The sequence below is a fragment of the Polypterus senegalus genome, chromosome 5 (assembly GCF_016835505.1).
Source record: "Polypterus senegalus isolate Bchr_013 chromosome 5, ASM1683550v1, whole genome shotgun sequence".
Taxonomy (NCBI): Eukaryota; Metazoa; Chordata; class Cladistia; order Polypteriformes; family Polypteridae; genus Polypterus; species Polypterus senegalus.
Genome location: NC_053158.1, coordinates 66,884,660 through 66,906,296, shown reverse-complemented (window position 1 = coordinate 66,906,296; position 21,637 = coordinate 66,884,660). Strand labels below are relative to the sequence as shown.

At 36.5% G+C, this 21,637-nt stretch overlaps 1 protein-coding gene across 5 annotated transcripts in view; it reads right to left on the bottom strand.

Annotated features, from left to right (window-relative positions):
* LOC120530334 (laminin subunit alpha-3-like) overlaps positions 1–21,637 on the bottom strand; it is a 385,202-nt gene that overhangs the window by 53,803 nt on the left and 309,762 nt on the right. For all 5 annotated transcript variants that reach the window (XM_039754747.1, XM_039754746.1, XM_039754745.1 and 2 more), the window contains exons 41-46: positions 12,502–12,732; positions 6,200–6,310; positions 4,167–4,285; positions 2,246–2,329; positions 1,928–2,034; positions 1,428–1,478 (exon numbers count right to left, since the gene is read on the bottom strand). In XM_039754747.1, coding sequence (XP_039610681.1) covers positions 1,428–1,478; positions 1,928–2,034; positions 2,246–2,329; positions 4,167–4,285; positions 6,200–6,310; positions 12,502–12,732 — 703 coding nt within the window. The remainder of the gene's footprint in view (positions 1–1,427; positions 1,479–1,927; positions 2,035–2,245; positions 2,330–4,166; positions 4,286–6,199; positions 6,311–12,501; positions 12,733–21,637) is intronic.

Below are 21,637 nucleotides of genomic sequence, written 5' to 3'. Positions count from 1 at the left end.
TTATTGTACAACCAAAGTTCAAATTTGCAGCCAAGCTTCAAGTATACGGGAGGCTGCCCCTAACCTTTTTCTGGTTTTTGTCTTTTCATTTGACAGTACAAATAACACAAAGTCTTTAATTTAGCATGGCACTTAAAAAAGTACTAAGTCAAAAACACTATATAATAAAAATCTTAGATGAGAATATAAAGAACAGTAATGAATAATTTTTCGGAATTGTTTAGTGAACATTTTCAGCAAAGAGATAAAGTTGTATGGGCATAAAAGGGATATTGAAAAATATGACTTTTTTAATGTATCAAAAATAAAAAAATAGGGTAAAGGCAGGCATGTCTGCTTCACGAGGTTTACTAACTTCCTATGAAACATTCTCTGTACATATACTCTGAGTTAGTATCGTTTACAAAAACATAAAAAAAACAACATTGGTGTTATGGTTAGAAAGTAAACCCAAATGATGATGTGGTACTGTATTATATAACTTTCAGTTCAAATAAAGTTTTCCTTTGTAATATGATGTCTTTCGTGCTACAAATGCATTGTAAATTTAACTCATTATTTGAACACATGCCAGACACAATGGGACTTTTTAATGTTTCCTTCACCAAATATCAAAAAAACCTCTTTGAACCCGACATATATAGATTCTCACTTAAAAAAATCTTTCAAACACTCCTTGTTTATCCAGATATCTATTCTACAACAGGGGTACTAAACTCTGGTTCTTAAGGTCACCTGTAGCTATAGGTTGCCATTCCAACCAGTTTCATAATTAGAAGACAGGCCCAGCAGAAAATGAAAGTTGGTAAGTACAGTATATGGCTTTTAAGTGCTTTCATTCTTTCAAGACAAACATTTACCACATAGAAGATTTATAGTAGATTTTTCATTTTCTGAGAACATTTCCATATGTTTTGAGATCTGGAACAAATTTGTACTACTTGGTCTTTCCCTTCTCTCTCATTTATTTCCAAAACCATTACATTAACACAGATACTTCATGATGCCTATTCACAGGTTTAGATTGAAGCACTATGCTGGAGAGTTGGTGGTTTCTTTGTCATTTGCACCTCATTGTTAAATGATGGCAGGTTAAGAAAACAGGCCAAAAAAAAACCCTTAACAAAGCAGTTTAAAACAGGTTCACAAATTGGTTAACAAGCAAGTTAACTCAAACTGTACACAGAAAAATAACATACAGACACTGCGGATCTCCAGGACCAGAGTACCCCATTCTATAGTAATTAGTACCAAACCTTTGAAAAGGATTCACACCTTATTTGTGGCCAGCAAACATTGCAGTTATTTCAGCCGTATATTCAGTTTAGGTTTAGGTCAAATAACATTTGTGAACTTTTATTCATTTAATATCTATCCATGGTATAATTACTACCTGTGGATCAATCATATAGAAAAAGGTAACACACCGTCACATTGCTCATCTGTACTGATGTCCTTTGGTTCCAAGTTCCTGCACACTAAAAAGAAAATAAAGAGAAATCATCATCATCACCATCATGGACACAATATATTAGCTCCTTAAGGAGAGAAGAATACTCATGTGTCTCCACAGGATCCAATAGACAGTGCAGGTGGTACTAGTGTAGCTTAAATGTACTAATAGCTATACTGTTAATTCTCAATTACAAGTCATGTTTATTTGTATCAAATCACTTCAGTACTAGTCATAGTAGTAGTAGTATTGTCATGAATGTAGAATACACTTTAGAAAACTGTTTTGGTAATATGAAGTATAAATAAAACTAAATTCCCCCAAACTAATAACAGCCATTACTAAAAAGACAAAGCACAATATACTGATATGTTCACTGTATACGGTATAGTGGCACACAGACACCACTTCTATACCACATGTGCACTGTCTTTTATTTATGGCACAGAAGACCTTAATTTTCAAGGCACTAACCTCCAGTCAGTGGATCACAACTGCCAGAATTTCCATTCCCTCCACAATTACAAAGACGACACTCTCCTTCAAAAGCTAAAGGGTCTCCATAGTAGCCTGGTGCACACCTAGTCAAAAACAATTAAATTTAGAACTACACAAGGCAATGACATGGGCATGCTGTAGTAACAAAACAAAAGTGTGTTTGGCATTACAGTCATTATGAGTTGGAAATCATTAAAAAATTGTAAACAGAAAAGTCAACTTGAAGCTTATTAACACAATAGTTTTATAATTAGGACTAATTTTCGCTTTTGGTAAAAGAAGTAACATTTTCACCTTTCGCACTTGGGTCCTGTGTATCCAGGCTTGCACAAGCATTCAAAGCTTCCATTTTCTTCTTGTTTACATCCAATAGCAAAGCTATGAAAATCAAATATTTAATAGTTAGCATGCTTTAGAATATTATATAGTAAATTGAAACATGGTAACAATATAGTGGGTAGGCCAGTGTATCAGAATTACAAACAAAAAGTGTTCCTGGAAAAGAAGGATGCTTTGCACATAGACATGTTTAAAGGAGAACAACTGGAAGTACGTAGTTTTGAAGTTGGGGTTTGGTCTTTGGTCATTGTGACTCATTTCCTTTCCATTATTTAAGAAAGGCTGTTTTAACATGAAGAGACACATAAAAATGATTATTATAAAAACCATATTATCATTCATAAATTGAAATAAGTGTAAAATCTGTTGTTCACTATAATGCTTTATCAAGATAATTTACAAATATACTTTTGATGCAGAGGAGATACCCTCAGGTTAAATTTCTTTTTTTTTGCTCACCAATTTAAATGTTTGCACAGACATTAAATAAAAATGTAAACTTCTACATACTGTGTAAGTAATAATAAGAAAAAGATATAAGGTTTCAGGGAAGCAAAATAAAATCACCTCATTTGGCACTTTATTCACTGCTAAATTTCCTGAAGTGAAAAATTATTCCTTAATGAGATACTTGGGGAGAAATAACACGACGAGTAATTTGTAGCTTTGAGGATATTTTAATGAGACAATCAACTCTTAACACATTCCTAGCTTCTAAATAATGAAGTTTAATGCCATTTAAAAAAAACACAAACAACCATCATAGAAGTACAGTATGTGCACTCACTGCATGTAGGCCATACAGTATACTATTAGATGTTGTATAAAGATGTATCTGCTGTGCACTGAAACAGAACAGAATTCTAACATGTTTACTGTAAGTTAAGTCTTGTGGAATTCCAGGATAATTATTGCTGTGTGCCAAAAGGGATATGGAAGTGGAAATTAAGATTTAAAACGCTGAACTTATTAGTCAGGATAGTGCAGGTGAAGCATTGCTGGCCATGTGGCAAAATTAGATGAAGTCGTTTTACATTTCTAGGGTACAATGTATAGGTCCAGATCTAATTATGCAATTTTCATTATGCTATACTTTATTAAGTTTATTACATAGAAAATCACCCGAAAAATCCCAGACCACTGAGAAGTGTGCGAACTGACAACATGAAGAATCGTCTTTGCACCGAACTGGAATCGTCCCCGCATAAATCAAAGTCATCTAGACAATCTGGGTCTGCACAATTAGATCTGGACCACCCTGTATTTATTTGTGCTCTCTGGCACAAGCTTTCTATGACATCTTGCAGACTTAAAAAATCTGTCACTTCTATAATTTTCAGTCTGAAATGGAACCTTATACCTCATTCTACTAATAGATTGTATGCTTCCACATTTAAAATAACCTATTCTTTTTAAAATATCAGCGGAGGTTTCTTCTGTTTTTGAGACTGCAGCTCTACATTTAATCTGCTCTGACAACTTGGTCCTCGGTGAGAATGACAGGTGCTAAATAATAACACTGCTGTCTGTACATCACAAGTATATTGCTTTGCAGTAATCTTATGTAAAAACTGTTCATAAATGATCTGTGATCTTATCAAAAACACAAATGAGTGAAATTCGTATCAAATCATATCAAACTAAGATTTAGCAAGAATATCAGTTAAGCAAAGTATCCACACACAAGCATAATCTTCTTTTCAATTATCAAACTTCTCACACCAATATGATCCTGTAGTACTAACAGATTGCATATAAGCACCAGAATTCTGATGCACTGCTACTTGTTTTTTGATAATATACAGAAGCATTTAGAAGTATAACAATAAGAAATAAATGCATTGTATTGTTATTATTAAGAAGAACAATAAAATACCTGTTGGCAGCTGATGTAAAAGGACAAGGACAGACTTTGCAGGTGCCGTGAATAGGGTTCCCATAGAAACCATCCTTACAGCGCTCACATTTGTCTCCAGCTGCATTCCTCTGGCAGTTCTAAAATATACCAAGTTAAACATGATCAGGACACTACCGTTTTAATTAATTAATTTGACCTTTTAAAAGTAACCATTTAATGTCTAAGTTAAATGATAAACAAGTGAATAGAGGGCAATATCTTTGGTACACATCCCAGCCCACTCATTGACTTCAGACGTGAAGCTTTAACATTCTCCCTGTGTGGCATCCCTGTATTCAAAAATATGTCGATTTTAGCCCCATCAGCACCATCATTCCATATATTGTAGCCTGGCTTCCTGTTGTCTATTTTGCCTCTAGTTTAGCCTATTTTTCCTTTTACAGAGGCAGCTCTTCTACCCTCCACACCTTTTACAAATGTCAAGTCAGCTCCTATCACTTGACTCTGTCAGCTCTTACTGTAAATGACCAGCATTTTTATTATAAATCTATTCTATATTGCACACCATGGTTTTTAACTAGACAGAAGTATCAGACCCTGGTGCTGGAGGAGCACCATAGCTGTGTGTGTTCAGGCTATCCAATGCCCTAATTAAAACAAAATTATTAATCTGATTGGAATACATTTTTGGGCTTAATTTTAGCTCACTTGCCTGTTCATTAGTATGAATAGTAAAGACATCCATCTTTGTTCACAGGCATTGGCCAACAGGCAGGGATCATCCCATGATTAGATAACAGTAAATAGTACTAGGGTGTTGTACCGTGTTAGCCATTATAAATTTAGAGAAAAGCCAAGCAAAATGACACCTTTTATTGGCTAACTAAAAAGATTACAATATGCAAGCTTTCGAGGCAACTCAGGCTCCTTCTTCAGGCAAGAATAAATAAGTTTGTTCAACATGTTACATGGCCAGGCCCAGTATGCTACTATCCATGAGAAGTTCTTTTCCGAAATGCATTGCTGCCTGTGGTGAGAAGGTGGCTAGACAGTAGTAATTGTAAAGTGTCTACAGCATTCTTGAACGGCTAAAATTGTAAATTATAATGTACCTGAATTAGGAATTGCAGACGACTTGAAACTCATGAAATTCACAAGCCAGAAATGAACAGATCAGCAGCTACAAAGCCATCATCATAAAACCACCGAATGATCTGATGTAGATTTCAGCGAAAATATTTTATAAACACTAGACAGTGCTAACAGTAGTTTACAGCATATGCACATCAAGCAAGGCATATTTTGTTTGTTGGAAATATTTACTCTAATAAGTTGCACAGTTAATTTCTTTACATTTTTATGGCGGAAATTTCTGTTTATGGAAATAGAGGAAACAAAGCTGAAGGCTTGCATTAGGAATATTTTTATTTTTGTACCAGCGGACCAGAAATCACCTGAAAACAGATTCATATTCTACACTTGACTCACTGAATTGGTCTGAACAAGACATCGTACCTGCCTGGGCTGCACCCTTAAGAACAGACTGTAGGATGTATGCTGCTCAGTAAAGATGGATGTTCACCGTAACAAGCACTAAATGTATAGTCTAATTCTGTGGTATTGTAACTATGTAATCAATTTTAACTTTAGAGGAATATGAACCTAACAGCAAATGCGGAGTTCACATACTGTATTATGACACAAAATATGATAGATATAAGTTATTTAAAAATTATATATTCTGAGCAATGAACCTGGAATTAATCAATCTGGGCAAACGTCTGGCACAACTAATTCCATTTAGTATGAAGATCATGTGGAGTTGAAAGCCAAGAATGTACAGAAAGATTTGGGCACAGCATACAAACTACACAGAGCTTATCAAGTAGCTATGCTAACTTACCTTTCACTAGGCTTTCAAACTGTAGGCTTATACATTTACCCTAAATAAATAAATGCTATATTTTACAGTAACTATTTACTTCCCTTTGGTCCCTCTCCACCTTTTAAACATCCATACGCACACACATAAATAAACATGGCTTACTTACCAAGCATTTTCCTGACCCATCCTCACATTCATTTGCCAGGCCATTGCAAGAACAGGGTACACAGCGGCCCAGATACAAGCCCTTATCTCGGTAGTATCCAGGTGCACATTTCTATTAATGTTGAAAAATTGAGAGAAAAGACATAAATGTAATTGTTAGACTAAATAAATACATTTTTGATTGTTAATAATACGATTGTTAGTTCAAAGCATTTGGGGCTAGTGCCTATATTAGTAATTACAACTAAATGCAGAAGGAGAAATGATACAGATAAACTTTCAATAGTGTTCTCTGTTGATGAAGTAATAGACATAGCCATGAAGAACAACCCATGTCATTTTTTCACTTTGCCAGTACATTTTTAATCTTATAGTGCAATATATAGTTGTATCCACTTACTTTTCCAATTAGATCAACTCAGTTAAAATACAATTTATAGTTTTCACTATAACTTTTGTTTTTATATATATACAAATATTCATCACACTTTGTCAAAATAATTGTTTTGATAACTAAATTATTAAGTCTAAAACTGAACTTGTATTCAAGAGATAGTTCAACTATTAAAGACTGTACATCTGAAATGAACATTATATGAAACTACTGGATATCTCTGCAGTCGTGCGGAGATTAAAGCAAAAAAGTTTTAACAGCTTTATCTTGGAGCGATAAGAAGGAATGTTGCATAAGGTGTGTCTGCTATAAATACCACATACAAGTATATGCTTCCACAGCAAAAAAAAACAAAAAACAAAAAACTTAAATGTTAAAAATGCTAATTTTAACTACAATGCAGATATTTATGGTGTTTAATATTAAAGGATTACAGGGAAAAATAAGACATGAACATTTTCCTGATTTACTTTAACAAAGCACATGAAACATTTTGCATTTTCTGTTCAGTCAATTTCCAAAGTTTAAGCTGTAGCATATTTGGTGATACCCATACCTTATCTACGACGCTGACTGAGGCGACATCATCTAGTGAAGGAAATGAAAGTTTTTGTTGCTGTTTCTGTCCCATGCACTGTCCTATAACTAAGAAACTGATAGCCATCCATTTCAGCCAAACTATGTTTTCCCACATGGCTCAGTCCTTGTTCTTCTTCACTAATACACTGTGCAATTAACTGTCTTCTTCCAAGCAAGGTTACCTCTGAAATACTTCCAGTGCCAGACTTCACAAATAATGTAGGTGGGAAAGAGCAGGAAAGAGCTTTATATGCTCCACCTTCAAGCAACCCGTGAGTCAGTGATAGCTACGTTACAAGAGCTACGCAAGGCAAAAAAATATACATTCACAACAAAACGCATGTCAGTGATTAGCAACCCATGAAGCATAGCAGACAAATCTGGTCAGAGGTGTGGCAGTTTCCTCTACCTGGTCCCCACCCTTAGGTAGTCAGACATAGTCAGACAGTTAGTATGCAGAGCTCACCTTGAGTCACATTGTAGGAACTTGCAGACGATGTGGGGAGTGGTGTACCACTTCCCTCCAGGCTATGAACATTTTGTCTACACGCGTACTGTAATCACTTAAAACACCTGAGCTGAAATCAAGCTCTAGCCTGTTTTTTATTTTCATTGTATTGCTGGGCATGGCAACTAAAGGTGGAGTCAAAATAAACAAACAGTTCTTGAAACCATCAAATTTGTTGCCTGCAGCTATTATAAATATATTGTAAACAGCTAGAGAAATATCACAGATCAAACTACTCGTTGTTGATTAGAATAATAATAATAAATTGAATGTATAATTAAAAGGCATATTTTTACAATTAACTCTACAGTCTGCTGTTTGATTAAAAAATTCTAGCATTTCAAAATGAAGGTATCATTCTGTGCATTTTGTTAACCTACTGTTTTAGGCTAGTGGGGAAGAAAAGATTGATTATATGTGTAACTGGTGCCAGAGTACCTTAGGCCAAAGATCAGTAACTGAATTTGCACTCATACCCTTGTGTGTTTTTGTTATATGAGACTTGTGTACAGAATGATCCTAAGCTGTCAACTGATTACCAATTCATTGGGAGCTGAACCTGATTGATGGAGTGGTAGCTGGACAAATCTGGAAATTATAAATGGAAAATGAGGTTGTGCTGGGAACAACTAGCAGTTGTCTCTGTTCAGAATGAGCTTGACACTTGAAACTGGAAGGACTTTTCTTACATTTCAGGAGACATCAGAAAATGTAGATCAATTGAACCCTATTCCAGGCCTCAGCAGTAAAGGCAGCTGGAATGAGCTGTTTTCAATGTCTGTCATGGTGGAAGTCCTAGGATCTGTTGGTTGATACAAGCAGTAATGGGAGCTGCTAAAGTGAAAAAGAGGTCTATTGTATAATAAAAGTCTCCAAATTTGATTGAGAAGTCCCAGCAGGTAAAGCAGGCAGCACCTGCAACAGTGATTAAATAGATGTTGCACTAGGTTTACCTCAAGAAGGCGAAGGAAAAGGTGATCTCAACTAGTGATATTGTCAAGAGCTGGAAGGAGCACGTTGATAAACTTCTACACCTGGTGAATATGACCAGCTTAGTGCCAGAAAGATTAGTTGGGGTCTGGTCCTTCTCTGTGGCTGAAAAAAATTCATAGTGGAAAGGTCACAGGAATGGATGAGGGTCAATCAAACACAAGTGCTGAAAGCACTGAATATTGTCACCTCTTTATTGTTTTGTGGAAGATGGAGACAGTTCCTCTTGATTGGCAGACTAAGGTGGTTGACCAGAAGCATTATATTTTCTCCCTTGAAAAGTCTTTGTCTGGGTACTGGAACAGCAAATATGTTCAATGACTGAACCACAATTTAAAGAATAACAATATGGATTCCGTTCTGGCCACTGAAGAGTGTACCAACTTTTAATCCTTGCACAGATACTTCATTAGACTTTGTTTATCCCATTTATATTTCTTTTGTGGACTTGGACAAATTTTATGTCCAAAACTGGTATTAAGTCAAGATCATTCAAAACAGGCATTAGAATCTGCCAAGGCTGTTTCTTGTTTCCTCTCTTGATCATGATTTTTTTGGAAAGTACATCCAAATGAAAAGGTTAGGAGGTTTTTATTGTAATTCCAGTGTGCACTGGAGGAGTTCACTTCTGACTGTGGTAATGGTAAGGTTGTAGTGGGAATTAGCACCATCAAACATGAATCTTGGTCTTCTACCAAAAATAGTTGCATGAAATTGTCGATTGTGGAAGGGGTCAGCTACCTCATAGTCTTGTCCATGAATAGTATTGATAGGTCAGATTCATCAAAGTTTTTCATAGCGAATATGGTTTGTTTGACAAATATTTTCTTCTGGAAATTCACTGTGCAGAAGGCATAGATGAACTGTTTTTTTACAGTGTTACATGACCCTTTACGAGGCCAGTGTGTAATGATAGAGCTGTAGCAGCCTTGCCTTGCTACCTGGAACCTAATCAAAAAAACCTTAAAGAAAAAAGGCCAAAGTCAGTGTGTGATGGGGGGAATGGCGGTGGTTTGGTGAGGTGTTGGGTATTGGTTGTAAAGTTTAATTTATTATGAACATGTTCTTCTTAAGTTTGCATGTGCTGGCTTTATGTCCAAATGTCTGTTGATGGAGTTCTCGTTTGATAGCCAAGATTCAGCCAGCTCTCTGGCACTTTTAGTACTGGCCTTAAATCTTACTTGTACATTCTCTTCCATATAAATATATAAATAGTTTTAATTATGTTAGTTTGTGGCCAGTTGTACTTTGTTTGTAGTTATTGTTCCATCCTCGTCTTGTCTTGTTCAAGGCAGGGTGGTGCAGTGGTTAGCACTGCTACCTCATAGCTCATTGTTGGCCACAATAATCGGTCCACCATAATTGGCAGACACTTCTGTAGCCCTTAGGGACACTTAAAAGACCAATGTACCAATATAATCCACTCAAAATGAGTTTAGTTTATCCCTCCATATTGACTTAAATGCATTTTGGCAAACCTCTGGAACATTTCACACAATTCCGCCAAACTCATGGCAGTGGTGTTGTTTGCTCATCATTATCCATGATAACAGTAGAGGTGGCAGTGAGATTGACTAATGAATTAGGGCAGTATTAATAAAAATACTGCACAGGACCATGGGTACTAAATCTGTGGACAAAGCTGTTAATCTAAGTGTCAGTCTACATCCTTGTCCTAATCTGTTGTAACAAACTCTGGGCAGATTGAAAGAATGAGATTCTGCGTAGAGGCGACTAAAATAATACTGCTACACCTAATTTCTAGGCTCTGCCTTGACAAGGTGAGGAACTCAGCAATATTAGAGAAACACGGAGTAGAACATGGAACTTTTACAGATTGAGCAGAGATTGAGATAGTGTTCCAGGCAAAGAACAGATTGAGCAGAGATTGAGATAGTGTTCCAGGCAAAGAACATTAAAAAAGACTAAGGGAAAGACAGCTTTTTATGATCCTAGTAACTGAATTTCTGAGTGGAGGAACAATAATAACACTTGTGGCACACTGCGACTCACGCAGATTCTATAAAATTCACTGAGACTCCACAGGATCCTTAGCCATGTAAAAGTTGTGTTTTCATACACAGTGGAGATCAAAAAAACTCCTTGCACCCTTAAGTGAAATTTCAGCTTTTCGTAAGACAAATAATGTCAGAATTTATCCCCTTTAAAACATTTTGAAATCAGCAATATTTAAATTTAATCAGCTAGACCAGTGGTTCTCAAATTCAGTCCTGGAGGATCCATTTGACTGTGGAATTTTATTCTCAGCAATTTCAACTTAAATCACTGTACAGTGATTTGGCCTCCAAATATGTCCAAGAAATACACAAATATATGTATTCTTTGCCATAGATTTAAATGCTTATTTTTCTTTTTACACATTCTTTTTATTTTACTCTTTTTTATTAGAGGTTTCTCTTTTAATTGTTTCCAAATGCTTATTATTAACAGTGACACATGAACAGCATTGAACATTAAAGGGGAGTAATAACATCACTGCCTTTTTGACTGGTGTGCTCATTATAAATGAACAGACAAATGAATATGGCATTGTAGTAATTAACATTAACACTCAGTATTGCCATCATTTAGACACAATATAAGAGTGAAATAAAAAGGAAATGGAAAATAAACTTTATGCCAAAACAAATATGCCAGAATGTCTTAGAATAACAATAAAAAAGGCAAAGTTATGAATGATACACTGGTTTTGAAAATGGATGGTATAAAAACTCTCAGCTACATTTGTCCCCCAGGACTTAACCTGAGAATCACTGAACAAGATCCTCTTCAGCATAAAGTTTAAAAAAAACAACATGACATTCCAGTCTTCATTGTATCCTCATGAAACATGGCAAAAACAAACACCATGTTCTCATAAATCTGACAGCGCTCTGCAACAGAGAGCAGAATACTACCAAGATGAGAATGCAGTGTATGGTTATTGTGAAATTAAATAATCAGTATATCCAGAAATCTATCTATTCATTTTTAGAACCACACGGTCCATCTGAAACTTGCTGGGAGCCAGGACCAGTGTCATATGCATTGAAAATAAAATGGAAAGCAGCTCTGTCTGAACGTGACAACAGTCCATCTTCTGGGCACCTTCAAACACATGGAATTAAATTAGTTTCTTCAGTCAACAAATCCTGAATATGTTGAGAATGTCAAAGGAACATGTAGCATCCCATAAAAATACGATGCAGAACACAAAGTGAGACCTTTTGAGTTATGTGGCAACAAGGCCATTGTGCTAAAATGCTTCTCAATTTCAATATCCATCCATTACAGAATGCATTTAATTGATATCTAGGTTGTTGGGACCGGATCCAATAGGAGGAACTTTAGGAGCATGGAAAGAAACATATCCAATCTCACTCATGGAATAATTTAGAGTTTCCTGCTAATCTAATATGCACATCTTTGAGATGTGTAAAGAAAACCATAAACTCAGACTGAAACTGGAAGTATAGGCAAACTCTATACCACTGTCAATATTGATAAATTAGTACTGGACAGCAGGCTTGTAACCATAAGATGCCAGGAGTTAAATTTAGAAAGGTGTCCTTATCTTTTTCTTTTATTCCTGCACCATTATAACTCTAACAAATAAGTTATTAATAGTATTACGCTGGATATTTGCATGAAGTACATCTTCAAATACGTTCAGACATGTATTCAAAAAGGTACAAGAATAAAGACTGCAATGAGATTAAAAAGGAACAACAACTTTGCTTATTTAGCTTTAGGGTGTGGCATTAAGTATCTTCACCATATGCTGACTTTTTGGCTCAGCCTAAAATTTTCATGTGCATTCTTATCTCCATACCTGGCAAGAATCACCTCTGACTTCAGGCGGGCACTTGCAGACTTCAACGCTGAGAGCAGCTATACCACTTCCTGTGGGACTGACGTCTTCAAGTCCCACCTCTCCCAAGGTAAGGCGCTGGCTCTCAGTGAAGTAAAGAGCTCGAATGCGTAACCCGTCCAAGCCAGCTAACACCATCATCATCTCTTCCCGTGACACAGGACTATTTGTAGTAGCATGTCGGAAATTCCCCTATACAAATACAAAAGAAGCATTCAAAGAAAAGCTTAGCAGCAATTTGTGGCATTCATTTGATTAAGTGTTTTTGTAACAGCAGCAATGAAATTCTTCAGCCCAACTTTACTTTTTTTGATGATCACATTTTTTTTTAAATTCAAAAGACAACACTTTAAAGGAAAATACAAGTTATTTTGACAAGAATTAATCTAAAATAAAACCTAATGCTAGGGTATTACCCTCGACCATGATACCCCATAACACAATCTAACCCAACCTTGCCAAATTCAAATTGAGACCAAGAACAAAAAAATAAGGAACCCAAGATGACCAGCAAAAGTGGGAACAGCACAGCACTGACTCCATTATGAACAGCAAAAGCTAAGGATTAGGGCCGTGGCCAGGCCCGGGGGGCATCTGTTCTCAAACCAAATATACTGAATCGGATCATTTATCAATATGAATGCCAGATGTTCCATTGATCCTTACCACCGACAATTCCAAAAAGGTTAGGTAAAAAGAGGAAGACTTCCAGATGGAAAGAGAAAAGGAATAGGGAGATTTCCACTGAGTGTCAAGTGCAACATTAGAAGCCAATGTCCCTAACACAGATAGCCTTGCTGAATAACAGATAAATAAAGTAAGAAAAAATATATAAGTAGACAAATGTGGGGAAGCAAAGGGATGAAACCCCAGACTGAAAACTGGATACAGAAGAGTAGTTGCAAAATATATGCATACATGTACTTGGGATAATTTATGTAACAATACAAACTCACGAAAACTGTATTATGTACTTCTACTGTGCTTATCAGTGGAAGCTTAAAGAAGTGATGAAGTGGCAAGGATCTTCAAAATGTTTATTAAAAATAAATAAATACCCACTTACGTATCTCAGGGCTGAAAAGTAAATAAATAAGATAATTCACAAACCACAAGGAGCAGGGTGACAAGCTGTCAAAGGTCTGCCAAACTGGACAAACAAATGGCGAAGATGTGTGTCCCTTTTGGATTGTTTTCTTCTCAGCTCTCATCCATCTTGTCTCTTGCTGTATACGTTTTAATTTGATAATTCTGTGGTTAAGTGAATTTTTCTATTTGTTGGAGTATGCAAGCACTCTGATCCAGTACTTTAACAACATATGGAAAAATGAGAACACTAATTTGATACATACGGGAAGTACTTTATAAAACAGATTGATGTGAAAGGTGCTGCACACAATCAAGACATAGTTAGATTATAACTTGAATATGCTGATATATTAATTTGGAATACAACATAAGGTAGGGGTTTTGGAGAGACACATACTGCATAGTCAATCCTTCTTTATCTGAGGGATTCAGGGTTGTCTGGAAAAGCCTATGGAACAGTTTTAAGACTCTAAAACTGAACCTTCTTAAAAAAAAATTCAGAACCATTCAGTTTGGTAAACAGAACCGAAATCTCATAATCAGATTAGATAATTAACTACCAAAACGCAGGGGAAGAATTCCAAAGCTGGTGATTCAAGCAACCAGCCACAACACACGTACGCGCAAAAATAGATTTGCTTTTTTATTATTTTTCTGGTTTCATATTAATTAATGTAAGAGGACTGAGTCATGTGAAATTCAGTAATGTCTCCATAATATGTAAAAATGACAGGAATTTTTTTTTAACTATACACTATGCCTACTAATTAATCTGAATCATAGATAACCAGATTGCTTAAGTTACAGTATTATGAAACAACACACCTTTAACCTGACATACTCGTTTTTTTCAGTCACTTGGGGAGAATAATGAAAATTATGCATTCATATTGAAACATCTGCTTTTTTTGAGTTGGTTAAAATATTTAAAATCAGGACAGATAATATTTAGAGAGATCTTTTAAGCAAGGATTTTTAAAGTACAAAACAACCACTTTAAGAAAAAAAAAAAAAATAAAAATAAAAAGATCATCATAAAACTGAAAAGATTTCTTCCATTTAGTTTGCAAAAAAGATCTAGCACACTGCCATGAAATGGGCTAGAGAAGTAATTTTCATGTTCAGTCCTGGCTGCAGGCTTCAACTCCAACTAATTTCAGAACCCATACATCTTTATCATTTTTGACTAATCTTATTGTTTAGTTGACTGGTCTAAATATTATATATAAATTCATAAATATCTCTATTCTTTTTCCACAGCTTTACAAAGTTCTCTTTCTTTACCATTTTCTTTTTAATTTGCCCTTACATGTATAGTTTGTTCCCTTGATTGTATCTAAATATGTTAATTAACAATATTCTCTTCAGACACTGGTGCAAACAACATTGAAGGCTGAAGGGGAGCATTAACTTTGCTGCTATTTTCATTTGTCTGCTTATTAAAGAACATCTTTTACAAATGACCAGACAAGTTAATATGCTTTAGAGAAAATGTTGAATTAAAAAGAAAATGGCAAAAGACATGCAAGCATTTCAAATCTGGGCATAAAAATACATATATTTCAGAATTTCTTGAAATAAGTGATAAAAAGGCGGGTCACTAAACATTGAGAGAAAAAAATAATAATGATACACTGATTATAAAATTGGTTGGAATAAAAACCCAGAGCCACAAGGGTCTCCAAAGACTGCACTTGGGAAACTACTCGACTAGCGCACATCACGATGAATTAAATGATTACCTGCAGCTAGCAATACAAGGAAAAACAATTGGTTAATACAGTTTAGGGTTGGGGTGAAACAATGCAGAAGGCTACACAGGACAAAGTGCTCAGTGGCAAGACCCATGCATGCAATACATACAACACACTCACTAACACTAACTCAATGAGAGTTGTTCCTCTTTCGCTTGCCACTAGCTAAATGGACTTCACAACAGTTTCCTATTTGTCCTCACATATTGGTAGTCCTTAACAGCAGACATTAAGTGTGTTTATAATTTCTTCCAATAATAGGTTTAAGCCAACATGTTTTTGGCTAACACTTCTGTTAAATGCTTTAACTCACTATGTGCAACACGCTCTACCAGTTGCAGCTGCTGCTTAAATGTTTTTACTAAATACCGTATGAGACTTAGGATGTCAGAGCGTGTGGGTCTGATTGCTGGCACTGGACCCATCTACATATTTTGTAATAGAGGCACACAGCAGAAATCAATAGTGATTTTATCAGTGTTGAAAACCTAAAAGACAACAAATAAACAAACTCTGGATGAATGCATTTAGCGAGTCTGAGCTGACGTAATGAGATTGCTTTACTATTCTGCTGTAATCGTAGAAAAATATTAACAAATACCGTGCTGTGTAAAGGAGACTTTACAGGAATCTTAGCACTAGACAAAATATGTAATTGTTCTTTTGAGTATTCATCCATGATCCAATTTCAAAACAGTGTAATTTGATAGTGGGGGTCTTAATCAGTCAATCTCAGTTTCAGGTTAAATAGCATATGTAATAAATAGAAGACTATCCTGAATCTCTATAAAACAACAGAGATGCATTTTAAATAGTTGTTATAGCAGAAGCAGGGTAAGTGAGCAGATCAGGGTCACACATCAAGATCTGAACAGGCAACGCAACAGTTTACTACCCAAATCCAAATTCTAAAAGATAACACTGCTTTTATCTTTAAGCATTCAAAATGAAATATAGTGTACATGAGTGACAAATGATTATTTCCATAAATTTGGGGTAAGTATGAGTATGTAATAACTCTAAGACTTACTTATGTGCCTATAAAATATAAAGTTGACTGTAAAGAAATGTAGCCATTGACCGGCTCAACTTTAGAAACCACTTTCTTCAATAAAGAGTTTAGCTGCATTTGGAACAAAGCAGTAACAACCCTGAATCATAGGACATAAGCATACCACATCACTTAACCTAACATGCATACAGTATCTTTGTGAAATCCAGCATGCACAGAGAAAACCCATATGACACAGTGAGAACGTTCAAGCTATAGTCCAGTGGTTCTCAGCCTGTGGGGCGGGAACCCCTAGGGGGGCGCGAAGTAACAAAAAGGGGGGCGCGAAGATGTGAAAAAAGAAAACAAGAATCAGAAATATGAAAAAAACATCTGTTGAAACCAAAACAAATTAACTTAAACTACATTCTGATACTAGAACAATATTGAGGTAGATAAATGTCGATAAAAGTTAAGTAGGTATAATAAAATATGCATCTACATTTCAAAAAAATGTTAGGGGGAGCGCAATTAAAACTGTTATGAAAACTCGGGTCACAAATACTTAAAGGTTGAGAAACGCTGCTCTAGTCACTAAGTGAGCAGACTGGAAATCAAATCAATTCTATGTTACTTTGACGCTGTAGCATTGACCAATATGCCTCCTGAAAACCATTTTACAGAAAAACAACCCTACCATGTATTGCATTTAAGCGACCAAGGCTCCTGAAACAGTTTATTAGGGCCTCTATTCCTCTATAACAGCAATTCAGAGTGTAGGTTAAAAGTGTTTCATTAAAAATCAAGACATTATTTCATCACCAGTGAAGCTCATTCCTTTTTGAAATATTGGGGAATCAAAACCTAACCAAGCAGTAGTGGATACAAGAGAGGAAGGGAACTGGCATATAATGGGATGTCAGCCCAAAGCAGATCACATACAAACATACTAGAGGTACGTGGAGTAGCCTATGTAACTGGAATTCATGTTGAAAATCCAGGTTAAACTGGGTAGAAAGAGATACACAAGACATCCATTTCAGAAAGAGGCCCAAGTGCTCAGAATGGATAACACTATCCATTGCAACATCAGTATACAGTGATCCCTCGCTATATTGCGCTTCGACTTTCGCGGCTTCACTCTATCGCGGATTTTTAATGTAAGCATATCTAAATATATATCACGGATTTTCCGCTGGTTCATGGATTTCTGCGGACAATGGGTCTTTTAATTTATGGTACATGCTTACTCAGTTGGTTTGCCCAGTTGATTTCATACAAGGGACGCTATTATGTATTAAATAAAACTCCTCAATGATATACAATATGCTTCCCATGCGGTGCTTGATTGTTTGCTTTTCTCTGTCTCTCTCACTCTCTCTGACATTCTCTGTGCCTAATGGAGGGGGTGTGAGCAGAGGGGCTGTTTGCACAGAGGCTGTTTGCCTAGAAGATACGAACGCTCCTCTAAAAAATGCTGAAAGACTACCTTCACATTGCTCCCTTCTTTGGTGGCCACTTTATCGCGGTGCTCGGCATACTTAAAAGCCCAACAGCACGTATTGATTTTTTGATTGTTTGCTTTTCTCTTTCTCTCTCTCTCTCTGACATTCTCTGCTCCTGACACGCATTCCTTTGAAGAGGAAGATATGTTTGCATTCTTTTAATTGGGAGAAAGAACTGTCATCTCTGTCTTGTCATGGAGCACAATTTAAACTTTTTACTAAAGGGTGTTATTTCATTTCTAGAGGGCTCTAATAATGTTAATAGTGTGGGAGAGTTTATAAGGGCTTAAAATATATAAAAATAAACATACAAACATATGGTTTCTACTTCGCGGATTATCACCTATCGCGGGGGGTTCTGGAAGACAACCCCCGCGATCGAGGAAGGATTACTGTAACTTTAAAAAAAAATATAGAAATTAATTAATCAATAAAAATATTATTTTTCTAACTAGAATTTTTGTATTATATTTATTAGAGTAGGCAGCACAATAGAGAAGCAGTTAGTACTGTTTGCTTACAACCTTAGTAGACAGGGTCTAACACTAATGTGGTACTGTCTGTGTGAAGTTTTCATGTCTTTTTGTGACTACATTTTTTTCTCCTCTCACAACAGTTTTTTTTGTTTTTTGTTTTTGTTTGGCAACTTGCACTGTCATGGTGTGCCATGTGAATATGGGATACTTACTTCCTGAAGTTTCTTTTCTAGGTACTCTACTTTCTTCCCATATCCCATAGCCATGCTGGTTAAGCTAACTGGTGTCTCCAATTTGTGCCACTCCCAGCTGGGTGTAGGCAGCCATCAAAGTTCAATCAGTATTCAATATGTCACTGTGGTCAGTGTATTCAATAATCTTTGCACTCATCCACCATACTTATGAAATGTTATTCCTATTTATTATTATTTTAAATTATTTGCTTATCTTTTTTATTATACACTAGGTACAACACATTACAGTTGAGGACAGGTTGTAGAATCAATTAAAAAATATTTGATAATACATAGGGTGGCATGGTGGCGCAGTGGGTAGCGCTGCTGCCTCGCAGTTAGGAAACTCGGGTTCGCTTCCCGGGTCCTCCCTGCGTGAAGTTTGCATGTTCTCCCCCTGTCTGCATGGGTTTCCTCTGGGTGCTCTGGTTTCCTCCCACAGTCCAAAGATATGCTGGTTAGGTGCATTGGCGATTCTACACTGTCCCTAGTGTGTGCTTTGTGTGTGTGTATGTGTGCGCCCTGCGTTGGGCTGTCGCCCTGCCCGGGGTTTGTTTCCTGCCTTGTGCCCTGTGTTGGCTGGGATTGGCTCCGGCAGACCCCTGTGACCCTGTAGTTAGGATATAGTGGGTTGGATAATGGATGGATGGATGATATTAGATATATCTTATGTGTACCCTCAGCATTTCTCCTATACCTTTCTTCAGTATTCTTGTATGTTCCAATATTTTCTCTTGATTGTGTTCCCATAAAACCTGCTTGTCAGACTCAAAGGACATTGTTCACCTCATATCTGTTTTATGATTATCACCAATGGCAGATGGACTGGCATTACCTGCTGTGAAAACAACATTTATATTCTTGTGAATACTTCCTATCATTGCAAACAAATCTTAACGTTCCTTTTTTGCCTTTCCTCAGTTTTCTCATGTGTCTCAACCTGTCTCCTTCCCAGCACTTCCAATCTTGATCACAATTGACTGAGCAACCAAAGCGAAATTAGCCAATCAGACCAAAGCCAATGTGACCAATAAGATTACTCAGAGGGACTGGACACACTCTCACACACAAACAATAGAGTTTTATTATATAGTAGATTCTTACCTTTAACTTTCACTATTATGCCATATCGGCCTGTGAGAAAGTACCTTGCTTCACATTATCATACCCTGGTTATCTTCCATGCTCACAATAATCCCTTGATAATAGCATGTCATTACAAATAAAAGGGAGCAGTAGATGAATTAAACTAGCAAGGGTCTAAACCAGAAGTTGAATAAACAGAGAATCAAAACCAAATTCTGAAACAAAAAAATTGGATTAAGAGAAAGTCTATTCAGAAGTAAAAATTCTGAAAGATTCTTCGCTAAATGTATATGAAAGTCTTTTTGAGAATAACCAAGATCTTGGCGGATGCATGACATGCAGTGTTAGTTTATAAAATGTCACATGTATGATATTAGGCAGTAAAACTTCCACAAATCATGCATCCCACAACAGAGCATTGCACCATGGCAATTGAGCAACAAAATTGCTCCATCAAAACACAATAAAATTATCATTACTCTATGAGAAATATACTGTAAGAAGAAATAAACTAGAAAACTATATCTAATGTTCACAAAAAATGATGACAGACTAAATTTACAAGGTTGCCTAAATTGTAACACAAGCAGAGAGAAAAAGAGAGAGAAAGAGATAGAAGGAAAGAGCCCTAACTGCTATAGTAACATTTATGCTTCCAAAATTTATTTTGGGGTTTTCCCAGCAGTGCCTTTTGTGGGCTGCACTAAATGATCATTTAAAACAAGTACAAAATAATTTCTTGTGCCCTTATTTCCTTTTTGTTATTCTTATTTTGCTGATGTTGTGGCTTTAAGATGGTACTATAAGCAGAATTACCTTCCCACAATGTATTTCCCAACACTGAACCTGGTCCTCCATGAAGCTAATGCTCCCTGCTGACCAGCTACACCTGGACATGAGAAGAAATAGACACCAAAGTGCTTGTAGGACTTTGGTATCAGAAGGTACAAAAACAACAGTACAGTACACCAATGCATGATTATAATGCATTTATGACTCCAAAGTGTGGCATATATTGTACGATTTTAAATGGAGGAGAGAGAACACTTAGCCAAATTCACAGGTTTATTTGTTTGTTTGGTTTTTTTTCTTACAATAGGGGCATTGTAAATCAGAACTAATGTTTATTCTCCTATTTTGCCAAATTAACAAATCTTCTGCTTAACTTGATTTCCATTTATTTTTCGACACAATTAATAAATCTTTTTTTAGTGCAGTGGCTGAGACATTGGACTTAAAATACAAAGTTTCTGTTTGAATTCCTGCCACTAAGTCACTTTGTGATCCTGAGCACGTGCAAGGCACTTAACCTGCACCATTTCTGAAAACACATCTACAGTATAAGCAATCCTATGTACAATATCCAGATACAGTTGAGTCTCGCTTATCCGACATAAACGGGCCGGCAGAACGTTGGATAAGCGAAAATGTCGGATAATGGGAGGTGTTAAGAAAAAGCCTATTAAACGTCAGACTATGTTATAATTTTACACATTACGAACCTCGGTTCACGAACGTCTCTGGACACGTACAAATCGGGTTATGACCAAAAAGTTCACCAAACTTTTGCATCTGTTCACGACCACACACTAGGTATACGAACAAGCCAGTTTCTCTTTCGGTTTGTGTGCACTGATGATTTCCGCACGTGTTCAGTCTCTCCCTGTGCATTCCTTGTGCAGCAAGAGAGAGAGAGAGAGCGAGCGAGAGAGAGAGAGACGCAGACAGGCACACACGCGCGCGAGAAAGAGACACACGCACGCACACACACACACACGCGTGTGCGCAAGAGAGACATGCGAGAGAAAGAGACACACGCGTACACACGCGAGCGAGAGAGACACACACACAGGCGCACACACACACGTGAGAGAAAGAGAGACACACGTGTACACGCGCGCGAGAGAGACAAAGGCGCATGCACACATGCGCAAGAGACAGAGACACACGCGCAAGAGAGACA